At 44.3% G+C, this 17,261-nt stretch overlaps 4 protein-coding genes and 1 long non-coding RNA gene across 9 annotated transcripts; 1 reads left to right on the top strand and 4 right to left on the bottom strand.

Annotated features, from left to right (window-relative positions):
• Positions 1-947: 947 nt before the first annotated feature.
• Positions 948-3,883, bottom strand: LOC137936447 (F-box protein FBW2-like). 5 transcript variants are annotated; one of them, XM_068781119.1, is made up of 3 exons: positions 3,806-3,883; positions 2,419-2,736; positions 948-2,006 (listed from the first exon to the last, which is right to left on the bottom strand). In XM_068781119.1, exons 1-3 carry the CDS (start codon positions 3,841-3,843, stop codon positions 1,352-1,354), a joined length of 1,011 nt encoding a protein of 336 aa, XP_068637220.1. In that variant the 5' UTR covers positions 3,844-3,883; the 3' UTR covers positions 948-1,351. The 5 variants fall into 5 exon arrangements, with proteins under 5 accessions (XP_068637220.1, XP_068637221.1, XP_068637222.1 ...); XM_068781120.1 differs by lacking the exon at positions 3,806-3,883 and adding an exon at positions 3,504-3,795; XM_068781121.1 differs by lacking the exon at positions 3,806-3,883 and adding an exon at positions 3,466-3,795.
• A 539-nt stretch (positions 3,884-4,422) lies between these two features.
• LOC137936627 (protein EXORDIUM-like 2) lies at positions 4,423-5,570 on the bottom strand. Its single transcript, XM_068781418.1, has one exon. The coding sequence runs from the start codon at positions 5,491-5,493 to the stop codon at positions 4,588-4,590; it is 906 nt and encodes a 301-aa protein (XP_068637519.1). The 5' UTR covers positions 5,494-5,570; the 3' UTR covers positions 4,423-4,587.
• Positions 5,571-6,943: 1,373 nt separating this feature from the next.
• LOC137936069 (protein PHOSPHATE-INDUCED 1-like) lies at positions 6,944-8,145 on the bottom strand. Its single transcript, XM_068780597.1, has one exon. It carries the CDS (start codon positions 8,030-8,032, stop codon positions 7,085-7,087), a length of 948 nt encoding a protein of 315 aa, XP_068636698.1. The 5' UTR covers positions 8,033-8,145; the 3' UTR covers positions 6,944-7,084.
• A 2,477-nt stretch (positions 8,146-10,622) lies between these two features.
• On the top strand, positions 10,623-12,190 carry LOC137936068 (protein PHOSPHATE-INDUCED 1-like). The gene has a single exon (XM_068780596.1). The coding sequence runs from the start codon at positions 11,079-11,081 to the stop codon at positions 12,030-12,032; it is 954 nt and encodes a 317-aa protein (XP_068636697.1). The 5' UTR covers positions 10,623-11,078; the 3' UTR covers positions 12,033-12,190.
• Positions 12,191-15,250: 3,060 nt separating this feature from the next.
• Positions 15,251-16,284, bottom strand: LOC137937748 (uncharacterized). The gene is made up of 2 exons (XR_011109647.1): positions 15,952-16,284; positions 15,251-15,872 (listed from the first exon to the last, which is right to left on the bottom strand). It is a non-coding gene; the product is annotated as an uncharacterized lncRNA (long non-coding RNA).
• Positions 16,285-17,261: the final 977 nt, after the last annotated feature.

The following is a 17,261-nucleotide window of genomic DNA, read 5'->3' on the forward strand; positions in this document are numbered from 1 at the left end:
CGATGCTTCTACTAAAATAATACAGGATACCCACTGAAGATCTCAGACTGACTTCGTCACCATGGCCTTAATGTCCAGTTCTCTTTTGGTGAGGAGAGGCTTGTGATCACATTGGGTGCTCTTTACTGGAAGATAAAACTGAACTGGCAGAACACAAGTATCAGAAGGAATATGGAAAGAACACTGGTGATTTTGAGAAACGAGTTCTTCCCTGGATTTTGCTCTAGCTTTGATTTCTGAAAAATTTCTTCCAACAGGCTTCACCTAGTTGCTCGATGAAACTATTATTTCTCAAAAAGAGTAAAAAACTAAAACGACACCCATCTCAAGACAATCTTGGTACATTATTTTCTGCATAATTCGGTGGCAGGATCATCCAACCGCTCTGTAACATTTCGAAATCAGGCAGATTAGGCCACCTGACAGCATAAGGTGTTCGTATACTAATCATAAATTATAATCTTTTGAAGTTTGGCTTAGATCTGGCCAACCCTATCGAAAGACTAGAATACCAATCCTTACCAATCCTAACGCTTGAGAGAGACTCGAGCTGGTCGAATTGAAAAAAAAAAAAGCAAGCATGCAAAGCAAAGGTTTTATAATATGATTACCGAAGTTACTTTGAAAGAATTTTATTATTCTTTGGAAAAGTTGGCTGCGGATGAGACATAGAATATACTAAAACTGGCAGTAAGCTGAAAGTCATTCCCTACTCTTCGTGGATTGAGGGTGCCTATACTAGTCTTATGACATGCCATATGAGCCAAAAATGACTTCATATAAAGGAACCCCCCCCCCCCCCCCCTAACAATCAACATTTTGTCAACAATCTAATATTATAAGCTTATCACTGGATTAAAGTATAATTTGCTGCCATTCCCTTGCTAAGCAAATCAATAAGAAGGATAAAGAAAAGATTCACAGAACAGTTCAAAAAGCAGCTCCAATCTCTCAATTCTTCTACATTCAGTAGCCCAAAGAACAAAGGCAAACTAATACTGCATATAACCAGAAATCCTTTCAGTTCTTTTTTTATAGAATTAGGACGGGGTTTACAATTTCTCACATCTCAGTCTCTGCATCCTCACCTCTCAAGTGTGTCTCATTACAACCTGCAGAGTTCAAATATTGTAGTTGCAACGTTAAACTCAATTCCTTTAAAGCTTGGGACAGTTAAAAAGATCACAGAAGCACCACTCGACTCCATGTAGAACAATTTACATCCTCAGCATACACCATCTCACATGCTAAACTAAAATACTAGCCATAGGTTTTGACCGGTATTACAAGGAATTTTAATCACAGACAATGAAGCTATCTCAGAGCTCCCAACTGAAACATCAGATCAATCTCATGGAGAAGGTGGCCAGTCAATGGCCGCAACGGGATCATCGAATCCTTCATAGAACCTGAGCTCCAACTCCTCAAGCCCCTGATCATCATCCCAAATCCCATCTGAGCTATCCCCATCAAAGTCTCCAATTCCATCATCCATTAGCTCCCAAGCTAAATAGCCAGAAGAATCAGAGTAATCAGAACAGTAGTCCCAGTAGTTCCTCTCATAACAGTCCACAATATGGGGTCCCAACACCTTCAAATTTGGATATCTCTCATTGAAGAAATTCTCGTCAAGTTTTACACCCCAGCAGCACCTCACATCCAAGAACTCAAGCTCCCTGCAGTTTGTAAGGATCTCAAGGACTCCACTGGTTGTGAGGAGTAAGTAGGCTGTTTCAAGGTGTTTGAGCTTGGGCATGGTAGTGGCGATTGCATGGGCTTCGTCATCCTGGCAAACCTTGTCAGCCACCTCAAGCGGGTGCATTATGCGCCTCAGTTCAACAAGTGATTTGCAGTGCTTCCCGACTGCTTCTAAGGCACTAGCTCCAATCTTGCTGCAGTAGCTTACATCCAAGAAAGTTATGTTTGACAATTTTGCAGCCATCTGTTCAACAACAGGGTCACCTATTTCACTTCTTGGAAGCCGTAGGGTTTGCAGGGAACCGGCACTTGCAAAAAGCCAACAATAAAGACCAATTTAAGCAACACCAACTTCATCAATCAAAAGTCCATTTCACAAACCCATAAACAGTTAACAGGTCATAACAATACTTGCAGAACCAAATTTACACATCAATGACCAATCAGTTTAACATTCACCCGCATTTACAAAATCAATTAACAGATAAAACAGCCCAAAAGGCAGAAACCATAATCAATGGGTAGGAACTCCTTGACAAGAAGCTAGGGAGAAAAGGAGACCCAAAAGCATCACAGTCAAGGATGAATGAAGAAAAACGTTTCAAAAGGTTTTCTAAATTATTGGTTTAAGAACATATCAAATCATGAAAAGGGTCGAATCTAATTTTAGTGATAAATTTTTATTCTGCCAACTTTGTCATGTGAAGAGTTTTCGCTTACTTGTCAGCAATAAAGGCAAAGCTTATATCATTAGAAAGACCAGAGACGCATAGTTTGCGAAGAGATCCACAACTTCTTGTTATAAGCATTTGCAGCATTCGATCCAATTGCTCGGAGTTGCTTCGACGGCTCCATTCTTCAATGTCGATCTCTTGCCAGCAATAAGGCCCTGAAACTGCTCTGCCCCAAGACTTACACACCCTTGGGATCACAGTTAAAATCTCTTGAAGGGAGAGATTGCTGAAGATTAGACCAAGAGCATCTGGTATAAGCTCGTCCCAGCATCTTAATCCACCTTCTACTATTTTATCTTCCATTCTATGAAGAGAAAATAAAGAAGATATCAGATTAAAAACCTGGAATAAAATCAGAAAGATTTAAGGGAAAAGACTCGAGACGTGAAGAAGATACGAAGACAGCACATCCAAATGACGAAAATCCAGACGAATGCAAGAAAAATGAGGGAATGCGAGAGAAAAGAACAATCTTTTTCACTTTTTTGAAAAATCAGAACTCCTACTCTATACCACTGTGTCCCATACACGCAAAGACCCCAAACAAATCAATCGGTATCAAACTCCCCGAAAAAGAAAACCAAGTGAATGAAGCAAACACAATAGAGATGACAAAAGCGGAAAAGCTAGGCAAAAAAAGCATTTACGCGGAATAGAAGCAAAACCCCTCTTGATCTGCAATACCAACCCAGAAAATTGAGAAGTCAAGAAAACGTAATCAAACGAGAGACCAGTGACCTAGAAATGTCAGGCAAATGAACCGAGAAAGAAACTGAAAAACCATAAGAAAAAAATCGCTTGCTAGACCAACCACGGGTCCATGGTTCAGGAAATCAAGATCCGGGGAAAAGAAAAGCGCCAAAAACAGCGACTGAAACAACGAACAGACGGAGAAAGAGGCAAAGAAGCAAGAACCCATATCCCAGAATTAATGCATCTTTCCCAGTATCCGTTCCCCCGAGCGATCAACTTAGATAAGAAACCCGACCGTGAAAATTCAAACATTTCAAAGACAAAACAAAAAGGCATCCACCTTCAACGAAGCTGGGAGAAAAAGGACCTCCAACTCACCCGACGCAGAGCAGCGTCTTCTAATCGTTTTCTTCGATCTGCAACGAACGCAAAAGCACCTCCAGTATTCAGGACAAAAACAAGGGAAAGCAAGGGGAAAGAAGAGCTCCACCAACCGAAAGCTGCACTTCAAGATTACAGCTGACAAAGACAACAACAAAAACAGAAACAAGAACAAGCGCCAAAAGCAACAACACGAATTCTAATGTAAATGAGAAAAAACAAAAAAAAAGTATTTCTCTTAAAAATTTAGACCATTTTGCTACAGAGACGGTAGAAAGAGGAATTTGAGGAAAAGATACCGCAGGGTGAGATTGAAGGATGGGTTGGGGAGAGACATATATCAGCTGCGAGGAGAGAGAATAGGGAGGGGGCCGTTGAGAATAGCCAGTGATCAGTCTGGTAGACGGCCACGTGCCGGTGGGTTGGAGTACGGGAGGAGTGAGCCCTCAGAGTCCTCCTGGGTGATTTTGTTCGTCACTGTTTCTGATTCTCTCACAAGTGGCCCTCCTTCGGCTCCTAAAGCACCTTTCTTTTTACTCCATTTCTCAACATATTTTTCCTATTGTCAACAAGAGAATCCTTCAAAAAAATAAAAATTAATTAATTTTTTATTACAAGATTATGAGTAAAATTTGCATCTTCCTTTTAAATTTTTTATTTTTCTCTTTTATTGGTAACAAAAGTTTTAATTGTGTAAAAGAATAAATAGAAAGTTATTAATAGTGGACCCCTATGACCTTCTTCAGTATCACCAGATTAGGTGGGCCACCTTTATAATATGCCCACTGGCCACGGCACGCATATTACGGAGAATGTCAACCATAGAGGCCCATGCTATAGTTGTTGTTTTTTCTTTGGTTTTCAGACCCAATTAAGAAGAGTCTCTAAAATTTGACCTTGCATCTTGACCAGGTGACTTCCTGTCTCAACTTAATTTTTTATTCATTTACAACTCTTATCGTTACTCGCATTTCTATACTCTCACACACTCGCCATTATTTCTTGTTTTATATTTACAGGAAAGCAAACACCTACGTATATTTTACATACTCGCATTCCAACTCGCCAAGACGACGACGACTCACACGAGGGTGGAGCAGGCAGAGGTTGTAGGGTCCCACATCGCGGGCAACAGATACTTACGACCGTTCACTCCGTGAGCATTATAACTCGAAAGAGTCGGCCCGTCCCTCAAGGTCTTCCCTGGATAACCCGGGTAGGCCCCGCCTCCGAACACTCCCGGACAAGCCGACACCGCCTCTAAGGGCGCCTCCGGCCGTCCCTGAAAATACCCATTGTTGAACGGGTTGGTCACCGTTCCAGCTAGCACCGTCGCCAGGTTGATCACCATCCCGTCAACGCCAACGTCGCCGTTCGGTGCGACCAACGGCGGCGTCTGGGGCCCGTAAATCGGCTGATGGAACGGCCACGCGCATTGGCCCGGGCACTGAGTCTCTGAATTCCCCACCCACACGTAAGCGAACCTTGCCGTCTGATTCATCGCCCTCGCTGACCCGTGGGTCCCGCATCGGCTCATGCAGAAACCCTCGACCCCCACGTCCTTGGCCGTGAACACCGCGCTTATCACGTTCCTCCCCGGGAGCTGCTTCTGCGCCAGGTTGATGATGTCCCGGCTCTTCAGCGACTTCCCCAAGGAGCAGTTCTCGTCCAAGATTTGCTTCCCGAGGTGAATATTACTCGGGCCATTTTTGTAATTATAGGTGATTTTCCACCAGGAGGCGACGGAAGGAAGCGAAGAACTCTTGGTAGGATTGAGTGACTGAACAAAATCGATCAGAATGGCACGCTGTGAGGGAGTAAACTTCCCGTACCAGACAATATTGAAGGTGAAATCGCTTTCCAGGAGTAGCCCGTTGTGGTATTTGAGAACGAGAGATTGCTCCTCCGTTCTCACGGCACGAGCAGGTAAAACCAGAATAAAGATTGAAAACAGGCAAACGAAGGCAGAAGCAGAAGAATACCACATTTCTTACGTTTGTTCCAGTAATCTGTGCTTGAAGAAGCAGAAGTTTATCACGGAGAGTCTGCGAGAGGAGGGTGGAGGGAGTGTAATTTTTTAAAAGCGTGAGAATGAAGGGCTCGCAGGGGTGATGTTTTATAGAGGTGACAGAGAGGAGAGAGAAAAGGTATGTCAGACAGCTGTCAACACGATTGTGTCTATGTCCAAAGATTGCCACGTGGACTGCAACGTTTGGAAATCCACTGTATTGGGACAGGCTGTCTGTAGGAAGAGTACGTTCGATATCCTTGTAACGTGAAGGAGACAATAGAAAGAAAGCTTTACCTGACTACCCTCCCTGAAAACTTTTGTATTCATTACACCATTGAAACGCCGTTACCATCACAAAGACGATGAAAGCTCTTTCTTTCCATGGGCAAAACGGTAACTTTAAAAAGAAGAAACACCGACGAGCGAGACCAGGGTAGGTGAGAAGCGGACCATTTAAGAACCCGACCGACCCACTTTCTCGGGAATTCCGAAGACGGAAAGTGGGTCGGCGCGACCAGTTAAAAACCCCCTCACGCGGGTTCACCGACGACCACACGTCAGCTGCCTCCCTGAACGGCGAGAGAGACCAGATGCCGTAAGAGTGAGGCCCCTATCCTGTCACCAAACACGTGTGAGGCGGAGGCGGTCGAAGAGGCAGGGCAGTTGCGCCACATGTGCAACCACGAGTACCCCGGCAAAGATCAGCACGTCGGGGAAATTTGAGAAAATTTCCCACATTTTGGACGGGACTGCAAAGAAGCGACAAATGACTGAAGTTTCATGACACGTGGTCGAAGAAACCGGATGTGGGCCCTACACCGTATCCATTTGTGTTAAAAACAGTCATTGTCCCACTTTTAGCTGGGGCAGAGAAGGATACGTCTGACACATGGTTGTACTGAAAATGGACGTGGCAGACCGAACGTATGCGGTCGACCCGATTCTACATAAACCGGCCCGTATTTTGGCCAATCGTGTTAGGAAAGAATCCCCACGGTCACCGGACTCTCATCTCTCTATCCTCATACAAGTTAAAGAAATGGTAGGGACGACCGCAGGGTAGGTATAATTCATGCGTCATCGTGGATTTGTTTTTATACGGAGACACGCGTTCCACGATTTACTCTTTTGGAGAGATGTGAGGCCTGGATTTTCCCAATAATCCGTGCATCTTCGATTCCCACGTTCGCGAGCTACTGCCTTGTCCTCGGGTCTGACGGAAAGGAAACACAAAAAGCCAAAAGCTTTTACGGGCACTGCGGAGGAGGATAAGAACGTGAAGATTCTCCTCTGCTCAAATCATTTCTCTACTTTCTTTCTTTGTAAGGCAGGTAACCCCTCTTTTGAAAGGGTGTCAAACGCTTCTTGTGATCTATAGAATCAGCTACGCTTACTAACGAAAGAAGCTCTTGATGAGAAGAGCAAATCAAGCTAATTTGCCGTAATTGTATTTCACAATGAGAGAAATAAATCAATGAATAAATTACAGTATAAGATACCAATTCTGTAGACCATAATACTTCTATCTTATCACTTAAATCTCTAATCCTCTCCCACTTAAGCATTATCAGACAAAAATAGAGCATTTTGATGTAGAAGGATCGAACAGAGCAGGCAGCAGATACTTTCTCCCGTTATCGCCCAAGGCATTGTAGCTCGCCCCTGTTGTGGAGTCCACCAAGAGTTCTCCAGGATAACCCGGGTACGCCCCCTTGCCGTAAATGCCCGTACAAGCCGAGGCTGCCTCCAGCGGGGCCTCCGCCGGACCCTGGAAGTACCCATTACTGAATGGGTTGGTGACAGTGCCTGCAAGGAGACTGGCGATGTTAATGATCATTCCGTCGACGCCAACGTCGTTATTGGGAGCCACCAACGGCGGGGTCTGAGGTCCGTACGGGGGCTGGTGGAATGGCCAGGCGCAGGTACCGGGGCACTGGCTGTCTGAGTTACCGACCCAGATGTAAGCAAACTTCCCCTGCTGGAGTCCCCATCTGGACGACCCATGAGCCCCGCACCGGCTCATGCAGAAGCCATCCACGGTGACATCTGATGCCGTGAGTACAATGTTGATGGAATTTTTCTGCGCGCCGTTTGAAGACAGGCGAACGATGTGCTTCATCCGAAGAGATTTACCAAGGGAGTAGCTATCGTCGAGTCTTTGCGACTTCAGTGCGAGGGAAAGAGGGGGAGAAGAAGGCCTGGGAGTGGATAGGTGGTTGTAATACTTGTGGGTAGTCTGCCACCAGCTAGAGACGGTCGACTGGCGACTCTGACGAGGCCTGATGGAGAAAGAGGAGATAAAATCAGCGACGATGGCTCGCTGGGTAGGAGTGAACTTCCCATACCAAATGAGATTCACAGCTGTTAGACCGCTGAGGAGCGGACCCTTGTGGTACTCCATCAGGAGTGGCTGTTCACCATCAACCGAAGAGGCGAGTAACCTAGCAGCGGATGAGGAGTTAATCAGAGAGAAAAGAAAGAACAGGAGAGTAAGAAACACAGACACAGAAGCCATATTTGTCGCAGAACTACAAGATAGAAAGAGAGAAGCCGAGAGCAGGTGGATGGAAGTTCTTGGATTGATATTAGAAGTGAGGGCGGCAATTTATAGAAGCAGAGGCTATGGAGTTGAGTGTCGAAGGAGTAAAGTAACGGTAGGAAGCAGCGGTCCTCCGTCTCTACAGCTAATAACACGGAAACAAGCGCCACTGTGGAACAAAAAGAGTAGAGTATACCGGCCTTGCTCAAGCTTATCCAGTTATCCTCTTATTTTTCAAACTAATTGACCCAAAGAACCCACACTTCGCTCCATATTACATAAATATCTACAGTGAGTCACCGCAGCAGTAAGGGTAGTTTAGAGAATCTACCCGCGTAGTTTACAGAGAGAGCACAGCTAGGTCTAGGGATGAGTAAAGACGCCAGCTGTGGTCGTCGTTTGGCGTGTCACAAGACTGATCGCCGCTCCCCGAGTCGCTGGAGCGTGAGAGAATAGAGTAGCGCTTGGAAAGCTCGTGACTCGAATCTCTCTCTCCAGCTGGCTTCCTCTCACACGCAACAACTGTAACCAGGCAAAAGCTCCCAAGCCTCCCCCCACCACGTCTTACGCTTTTGATTGGCAGCCCTCTTTCGGGGGAGTTTCATCGAACACCTTGTCGTCCTTCCAAACTTTTCGTACCAGTGAGTCTCTCTCGTCGAAGCAGACAAACTAGGCCTTTTTTTATTTTTATTTTTCTTTTTCAAGAACGATGAGTGCGCATTAGGCGATCACAGTGGGGGCCTTATTCGTCTCGACAATTAACATCGACAAGTAGTCCCAACTCCTTCCCATCGATTTCGTAGTGCAGTTGGCTCGCTTTTTTGATTGATTTCAATTATTTTCCTGTTGTGGATAATTGGATTCAGTGTATGCTGAAGAGGGGTTTTAAGTAATCTCATCTCGTTGCTGTTTGTGTACAGTAATCTATCGGCCTTCCGGTAGACTCGAACCGCGATTCCAGCGTGTCGGATGGGGGAATTGGTTCCCTTCCGTCGTTACTGATCCTTTTTTTTTTATAATCTGCACGAGTGTAGGGCTTTGGGAATCTCACTTGAGCAGTGAATCCAAAGTTTTGGGTCTTAAGTTTTAGTCGGATTTGTTAGACCAGAAGCTGTTCGATGATATTCTTAATTGGGTATCCTGGGAAGTGCTAGTTTGTGCTGGTGCTTTTCTCTTTATTTTGACCGGAAAAAACAGCTTTTATAATCAGTCTTCCTCATTATGGTCAGATGGCAGCCTGGCATGTTGTAGTTATGAACTAAAATTATGGTTGAATACCAGTGGCAGGACGGGTGGTGCTCGAGCTGGGAAAACCTGCACAAGATCTAGACCAGATGATTGCAGTAGAACCTGATCTGAATGGATTAAGAGTAGGAGATATTGGGTGAGATTAATCTACTTTCAGCTCAATTTAGAAGAAAACAATCCAGAAAGTAAGAGACACCAAGTGGAACTTCTCTTTTTCTGTGTACTGGGTGGCGCCTGCAAATGTTGAGTGTGTCGCCTGATGCTAAAATCTCACACATGGTTTGATAGCATCTGAGGTGGGCAACTAGTTTGGTCTCCTCGGAGGCTCTCGGACATGAACAGCAAGCATTGCGGGATAAGTTAAACTATGACAACTACACAGCATTAAAAGAGTATTATCTTTATTATTATCATTAGTTTTGTTTATAGATTTGACAAATCTTTCTAAGGATATGTCTTCAAGGGTAAGAACTAGCTGCAAAGTGAAAGGGGACCAAAGGAATCTTCATGGCTTGTTCTTCTTCTTGTTAACAGATATTCAAAAGGTATCACATTGAATAGTGTATGCTTACTCTTCCTAGATTTTCATAACAACTAATTGTTTCAATATTGCAGTCCGTGGGCTTTTGTCGTTAACACCCCTGCAGGTCTTGTGAGATGTTTCACGGTATTCTATCATTCTAAATGGCCTGTGAGACGCCATTTCCCTAGACCATACATCCTGCTTCAAAAGTCTGCCCACTTTTCTTATTATAGAAAAAGGGTTCAGTCACATGATCACATTAACTACAGGTAAGCTTCTTTCATTTATTTTCTTTCTTCCCCTACTCTTTGCGAAACTGTAAAATGTATCAGAATTAGACGTAGTTGTCTCATCCCTGCCAAGTGTATGATAAAATGCCTAACACAAAACAAAGCTGCATCAAGAGTGGTAACGTCACATCTTTCCACAGGAAGGTGGGGGCTCACCGTTTGAATAAGCTTGGAGCCTACGCCATTGTGGACCCCTGACTACCATACACAGAAGTGGTCCTCAGTCTCATCAGTCTCATCCCCCGGTTCCTGCATGCATTGAATGTGAGGTGCAATGTCTACTCTGTATCATTACGTCATTCGATATGTACCCCACTCTGGCTCTTCTCATAGAAACAGCAAATGGGGCGCAGAGTTCAGATCAATAATTCACTGTACATCAGCAACGTTTGAGCTACCACTGGCCCTACTTGGTCTTATGGGTCGGCATGGGTGCATATTGTTCTTGACATGGGAAGAACCAGATACGGAAAGGGAAGGCATGGGAGATGCTTAAGTGGAAACTGGAAAGGGATAAGAGGATAAGCTATGATGAATGAAGTCATCGTCATTCAACATCATGGTCACTATCAGCATGGCTTTGCCATAACTCATGCAAGCTTAGCATAGAAAACAACGTAAGCAGGCCTCAAATCTCTAGACAAATTACTAAAGAAAGAAGGAAAGAGAGCAAAAAAGTGTGGAGATGTCTCCCATGTATATTTCCTGCTGCGAATCTTGTGATCCATGTATCTACCTATTGAAATTTGAATCACGAAACTGCAGAGAACCCCCAGGCCCCAGATAAAGGTGCTTGTCTTTTTTTCTTTTTCCGTGCTTTAGTTCATGCACGAAATCCACTATATATATACTCCACTTGAGTTTGTACTTGACACTTCAGTTCTCTCCTTGGGGGAAGATACTCGTCTCTTTCGCTCTCTCTCTGTATTTCTCTTTCCTTGGTGTTTGTGATATTACTCCAATGGCTTCTGCTTCTTCTTCTGTAGGTGTTTTAAAAACGACCCTCTTAGTGTTTGTTGTTGTAAGCTCTTTCGAGCTCTGTTGCAGAGCTAGAAAACTGGCGACCCTCTATCAACCGCCAACTGACCTTATGAGCTACCACCAAGGGGTGTTGCTGGATGGGAAGCTTCCTCTTTCTATCTTATGGTACGGGAGATTCACCACTACCCAAAAATCCATCGTCTCTGATTTCGTTCTTTCTCTGTCGCCACAACATGGAAAGACTGTCAATGGCGTCTCACCCAAGAGGCCTCCTGTCTCTGATTGGTGGAAGATCGTAGAAACATATACCAAACTGGCTAAAAGAGAGAACACCCATGTCACATTGTCCGACCAGTTCTCCGACGAGAGCTACTCCCTTGGCAAAATCCTTAAGAGGGCCCAGATTTCCGAACTAGCGAAAAAGGCTAGCCAAAAGGCGAAGTTGACCCTTGTTCTAACAGACGCCACCGTAACCGTGGAAGGGTTCTGCATGAACAACTGCGGCTTCCACGGTGCCGTCTCGGAGAAGAAATCTGCCTTCGTCTGGGTCGGAAACTCGGAGACCCAGTGCCCGGGCTACTGCGCCTGGCCTTTCCACCAACCCCTCTACGGGCCCCAGAACCCGCCGCTGGTCTCCCCCAACAACGACGTCGGCGTCGATGGCATGATCATAAACATCGCCGGCCTGCTAGCGAGCACCGTCACCAATCCCTTCAGCAACGGGTACTTCCAGGGCCCAGCGGAGGCGCCGCTCGAGGCTGCGTCGGCATGTTCGGGGATATACGGCAAAGGGGCGTATCCAGGTTACGCCGGCGACCTCTTGGTGGACTCAACCACCGGCTCTAGCTACAACGCGCATGGTGTGAACGGGAGGAAATATCTGCTGCCAGCACTGTTCGATCCTTCCACATCTTCGTGTTCGACGCTGGTCTGAAGCCTGAACGTCTGAACCGCTGATTAACATTTTGGGGAAGTGACTACGGCACTCCTTCGATGTACATACATAAAATATCGAATCGTATAGATTACTGGATTCTTTGCCTTTGTTTCAATGTCCTTCGGTTTGTCCAAATCTTTGCTTCCAGCGTCGGAAACTAATTATTACTAAAGACAAATATCATTTGATGATCATAGTTTGAAATCAGTCTAGAAAGGTTGTCACGATCCATAAATGGGGAATGGAGACATGTCGATCGAGTGTGAAGTGATAAGGGTCTCGTCGACTATAACTTGCAGCCTGCAGGGGAAATTTAGGAACTGTCGCCAACCGGTGTGGCTGAGGCGATAGTCTACGAAAGTACAGCCATTGGGGGTGACTGGTGACTGGTGACTGCGATTGCTGTTAAATTATGAAACGATGCAGGAGGGGATGTGATTTTAATCACTTGTTTAGTGGTTCTTTTCTTATAAGCAAAGAGATAAAAAAAAACAAGAGCAACTACTTTGGTTTGGATCTATACTCACTAGTTGCCCTGGCTCAAGAGACTTAACCTGACTCGGACCCAAGAAGTCTAAGCAGTGACCGATGATATAGACCATAGAATCCAAGAAATGATCAGAAGTGGGACCTGGTCTGACCTCCTTGCTTACTGAATTCCTCGACGTGCTCCATTTTGGTTTCTAACAATGAGAGCAACTTAAAATCCTATCCACTCAATAAACGTAATTTGGACTTTCTATCAATCGACTATCATCTTCTAGTCTAAAGTGAAGAACCCTTGACTCCAAATTTGATTCATTGACATAAAAATAGAAAAACAAGAATGCAATCCTACAATTGGGTGCTCAGCTCCATTACCCTGTTCTATGAGTGGAAGCTTAGTCTCTAGATGAGGGTGCCAAGAAGAAGTGACAACAGGGATTTCGTCGTCGTGAGATCCTTTTCAAATCAATGAGGGGTTGACGGATTGTAGAACAGCCAGAGGCTGGAGAGTCGGGGACAATGGCGGAGCAGTCGAGGTTGGGGGGTTGGCGGACACTGTAAACTATCTATAACTTTCCGTTTCTCAATATACTTAAATGTAAATACTATTTGATCTTTGTTATAGTTTCTATCACTGTTTTTTCCATTTTCTGGAAAACTTAAATGTTAGGACTTTTTTGAGTTCTTGTCCTAATATTATGCCAAATGCTCTCAATCTATCTTAGAATTGTTTTCTCTTTGTACTACGGGATAGATGGTAGATGACTACAAAATGCTGCATCAATTCTTAAGCAGGGAAACACAAAAACTTGTCCATTAAAGTGTCCGCCAAACATATTGGTTAACAAATTGGGTGGAATAAACCTAAATTTAGATTCATTTGCTGATGGATATAACTCAATTTTTAAACTGCATTCTTGATTACAGAAAAAATTTGATTTTGATTTTTTTTTTTTTTTTTTTTTGTGGAGTATTTTTGTTCCTTGGCTTTCAAACTTGGTCCAGGAGTGTGAAGACTAACGCAATGGAACTCACCAGAGTGATTTAGGGAGTTGAGACTATAGGCTCCTAGTTTTACTTTTTGAGCATCCAATTAATTCAGCCTGAGGTTAATTTTGCTGCATCCCCAGGCTCCAGCAGTGGAGAAGTCTTCATTGAGCTGCAAAACAGCAATCAGCCTGAGGTTGTAAACTAGGACTAGAGCCCAATGGCTTCAATGGAATGGTATTCTCTAAGTAATCTTCTAATATAAGACACCATAGAAGTAGGCTCGTCGGAGATGCTGTAGATTGCTAGATTCGTAGCCTCTGTCTGCAACTTCAAATCAGAAACAGTGGCGTTGTAAAGTGGAAAGCAAGTCAATGAACTCATAGCAATCAGCAACCCTCAAAAGGAGTCAGGGCAATAATGGCATTTGATTGATGTGATATGGTTCACGTCAATAGCCATGGGCTGGATGGTCATTCTGGTACAGCGTCGCTGGTAACAACTGAATCGATGGAGGGGACGTGATCTTGAACCAATCGATGGCAGATGCAGTGAAGCAGTGAACGTTTAACGTCTTCGAAATTAAGCAGTTTTAGTGGATTAGTTAGAATGATCAGAATTTGTTTGAAACCTTTATTCTCGTATGAAAATATTGTTTTTTAATCAAATTTGTTTTCGATTTACGGTTTTTCCCACTTTCGAAAGTTTCTTGTTCCGCCACTGCCTTGGCACCCGTAAGGGAAGGCGAGTTTTGAGGTTCGTAAGTCTGATATTGAATGCAGCAGTCGTGGCGACTGGCGGGTATAAGAAGGGAAATGGAGTCGCGGTCCCTCAGCGAGAGAAAGTGCGAGAGTGGCCTGTGATGGGTTGGAGACGAATTTTGGGTTTTGATTGTGGAATCGTTCAGGGTCTTCTTGGACCTGATATTTCAGGCCCGGAACTCGTCGCTGCCGTTGCTATAGGGATTCTCAGAGTTTCTGATTTGGTATACTTACTACTTGAGTCGCGGTTTCTCAGCGAGAGAAGAGGGGCTTGAGATGGTTTGGAGAGGAATTTTGGGTTTGATTACGGAATCGTTCAGGGTCATCTTGGACCTGATATTCAGGCCCGGAGCTCGTCGTTGCTGTTGCTATAGGGATTGTCGGAGTTCCTGTTGCTATAGGGATTGCCGTTGCTTTTCTGACTCTGAGTTTAATCCATATTCATTATTGTTTCGTTCTATTTGGATATTTCCTTCTTCTGTTTGTTTTATTTTTTTATGGCATATTTTGCTTCTAATTGAAGAATTTCAAAGAAAAACGCCTGACCCAGGTTAATTTTATTGCATCTCCAGCAAAAGGGAAAGTTTTATTGAGCAACAGAACAGCATTCCTCCTGAGGTTTCAATCTAGGACTTGAGAGCTCAATGAGCTTAAAACTCAGCTCCAACGGAATGGTATTAAGCATGGTTTAAGCTAGTCCAAGCTCACTAGAAAAAAACATCAACAGCTCTTCGACCCACCAACCTCTGATGCAGCTTTTTTCCCTGAGCATTTTCCATGCACAAAAACTACTTTTTGGCAGCAGCAGTCGAGTTATATGACCATTTATTTCTTGCTGGATTGACCAGCAACTTGATGAATATTGATAAATTTAGCCTTAATGATCTGCAGAATCCTCCTTGCCGACTCTTATATTTGCTGGTAGTCTTAACAATCAGATTTTGGGAAGAGTAACAGAAAAATGAAGAAACCATCATCAGATGCAAAGGAAAGAAGACTGGTTTCCTCCTCGGCAGAGCCTCAAACCCTGAAAATAATTCAGTGGGCACGTCGAGAATCCCTAGATGATAACAGAGAAACAGGCTTCCTGCATCTACTATACAGTATAAATTCCAAGTGTAATAAATATCACAGTTCTGTGCAGACCGTGCCACTAAACAATCCCAAGAGACTACCATCTCAACACAGAAAGAGGGAAATAGACAAAACATACAGGAGAGGTGAAGGAGAAGCAGCTTTTAATGGCTCAACGAACTCATTGCTGTAAACCAGCAATTTTGTTACCCTTTTGATGCTATCAGTTCATAGCACTGTCTCTCTCAGGCCGGTGAAATCATCGAGCGCATTCGAAGTCTCCTCAACGGACCAACCAAGCGAGCTAAGGAATGAAAAGACGGTTTCGGCAGCGGCATTTCCATCCCAGCGGCTTGTAATTGGTGTACTTCTTGCCAACAGACGATGGCGACATGTTGAGGGCAATCTCCCCGCCGGGGGCCGGCAGCGTCGGCACTTGGACGGCGATGCAGGGGTTGCAGTCGCTGCACCTGTTATGGCAACTTGGGGGAGTAGAACCAAGCCGGGTCTTCTCTTCCGAGAACAGTCCCTACAAAAGCCTATTCGCATTATATGGAGAAGTGGATATACAAACTATAAATGGAAAACCATTATAACCATTCTGTTACCCTGGGCGGAGCTGCCACTGGAACTGCAGTTCCGGCCGATTCTTCCACGCAAGAAGCCGGAGAAAGTAGAAAGAGAGCTATTATAACAACAAAACCTATGATGTAGAGGAAGTTGAGGCTGGGAAAACGCATGGCCATGGAACCATCTCATCTCACCATGGAGGGTTAAGAGATGACAAAGTGGCTAGTTTCGTCTGACAGCAAAAGGAAGGAGAGGGGCGAAGAAAACAGAAAAGAGAAGAGAGTAATAGAAGTAATTCTATCCTAGATGTTCGAAACAAGTGAAGAGAAAATGATATAGTAAGGCGAGAGAGAGAGGGAGAAAGACGAAGAAGGAGATAGAAGAAATAAAACAATGGTTTTCAATCTGTGTAACTGTTTGTTTCTCCCTTGGCGCTTCTGCCTCTACGTGGTCTCAGCTCAAGGAAAGTGACGAGCAGTGAAAGGAACAAGGCATGGGTGGAAACAAATAGGGAACACGCACATCAGAGGGAAAAGCAGAATCAATTTTTTCAATTTTCCTCTCTGCTTTTCTGTCTCTGTTCGGTAGCCGCGGGAGAAAGCGATATGTGGTGGGTACTGGACACGGATGAGAAAACGTAGCAGTGAATTAATTAACAGAATCGCCTCTGTTTCTTGATATGGATTTGACTGCGCGGGAGTGAATGACAAGAGAGAAGCAAGAAAAAGAGATGGCGCCATTAACCGTACAAAAGACTGGTTCTGAAGAAAAAAATCATCAAATTGGGTTTTTTAGATCTTTTCTTTTCTTTACCCTTCCTTACCTGTCTGCAGATTCATTTAGTCAACTAGGTCAGAATTGCAGAAAGAGAATCAAAAGTATCAGGGCAAGAACAGGGAGCAGTTGCAGTAATTACAGTGTGGGTACGTAATGTAACCGAACGGCTTTTCTCAATAATAAATAAAAAAAAAAAAAACAGAGGTTAGAAGTTTAGATCCTTGGTTAAATAAAGCCCGAGACGAGAGAAAACCCAGAACTGCGTAAGAGATTTAGCGTCTCCTTGTTACCATTTCTTCCTCTGAGCCAAGAAAAGCAAATATGTTTTTTCCTTTCTCCTGCCCAATCTGAACGTGTCATATCTGTTTCTTTTCCGGACTGAATCAATGAATAGAAAAAACAAAAGGAAGAGGAGAGACAGGAGAGCGAGGTAGACAGATTCAAAGAAAAACAGGGAGGAGGAAAGTAAGACAGGGACAGTAAGGTGTACGAAGGGCTCTTCCGACGAGGTCTTTTCCGTTAAGACGACGAGAAATCTGGTAAAAATACTCCTTGAAAGATGAAACTCTGG

The sequence above is a fragment of the Aristolochia californica genome, unplaced genomic scaffold, assembly GCF_029961685.1.
Source record: "Aristolochia californica isolate CCGP_79_NKW_82.1479 unplaced genomic scaffold, dmAriCali1.0.hap1 SCAF_7, whole genome shotgun sequence".
NCBI classification, from domain to species: domain Eukaryota; kingdom Viridiplantae; phylum Streptophyta; class Magnoliopsida; order Piperales; family Aristolochiaceae; genus Aristolochia; species Aristolochia californica.

Bases quoted from the DNA above. Each gene is read 5' to 3' on its own strand.
- LOC137936447 (XM_068781119.1), bottom strand. From the start codon at position 3,843: ATGTCTCTCCCCAACCCATCCTTCAATCTCACCCTGCG. The intron at 2,737-3,805 runs GTATCTTTTCCT...TTCTCTTCATAG, and splicing joins TCCTTCAATCTCACCCTGCG to AATGGAAGATAAAATAGTAG. The intron at 2,007-2,418 runs GTAAGCGAAAAC...GCTTTTTGCAAG, and splicing joins TTTGCCTTTATTGCTGACAA to TGCCGGTTCCCTGCAAACCC.
- LOC137936627 (XM_068781418.1), bottom strand. From the start codon at position 5,493: ATGTGGTATTCTTCTGCTTCTGCCTTCGTTTGCCTGTTTTCAATCTTT.
- LOC137936069 (XM_068780597.1), bottom strand. From the start codon at position 8,032: ATGGCTTCTGTGTCTGTGTTTCTTACTCTCCTGTTCTTTCTTTTCTCT.
- LOC137936068 (XM_068780596.1), top strand. From the start codon at position 11,079: ATGGCTTCTGCTTCTTCTTCTGTAGGTGTTTTAAAAACGACCCTCTTA.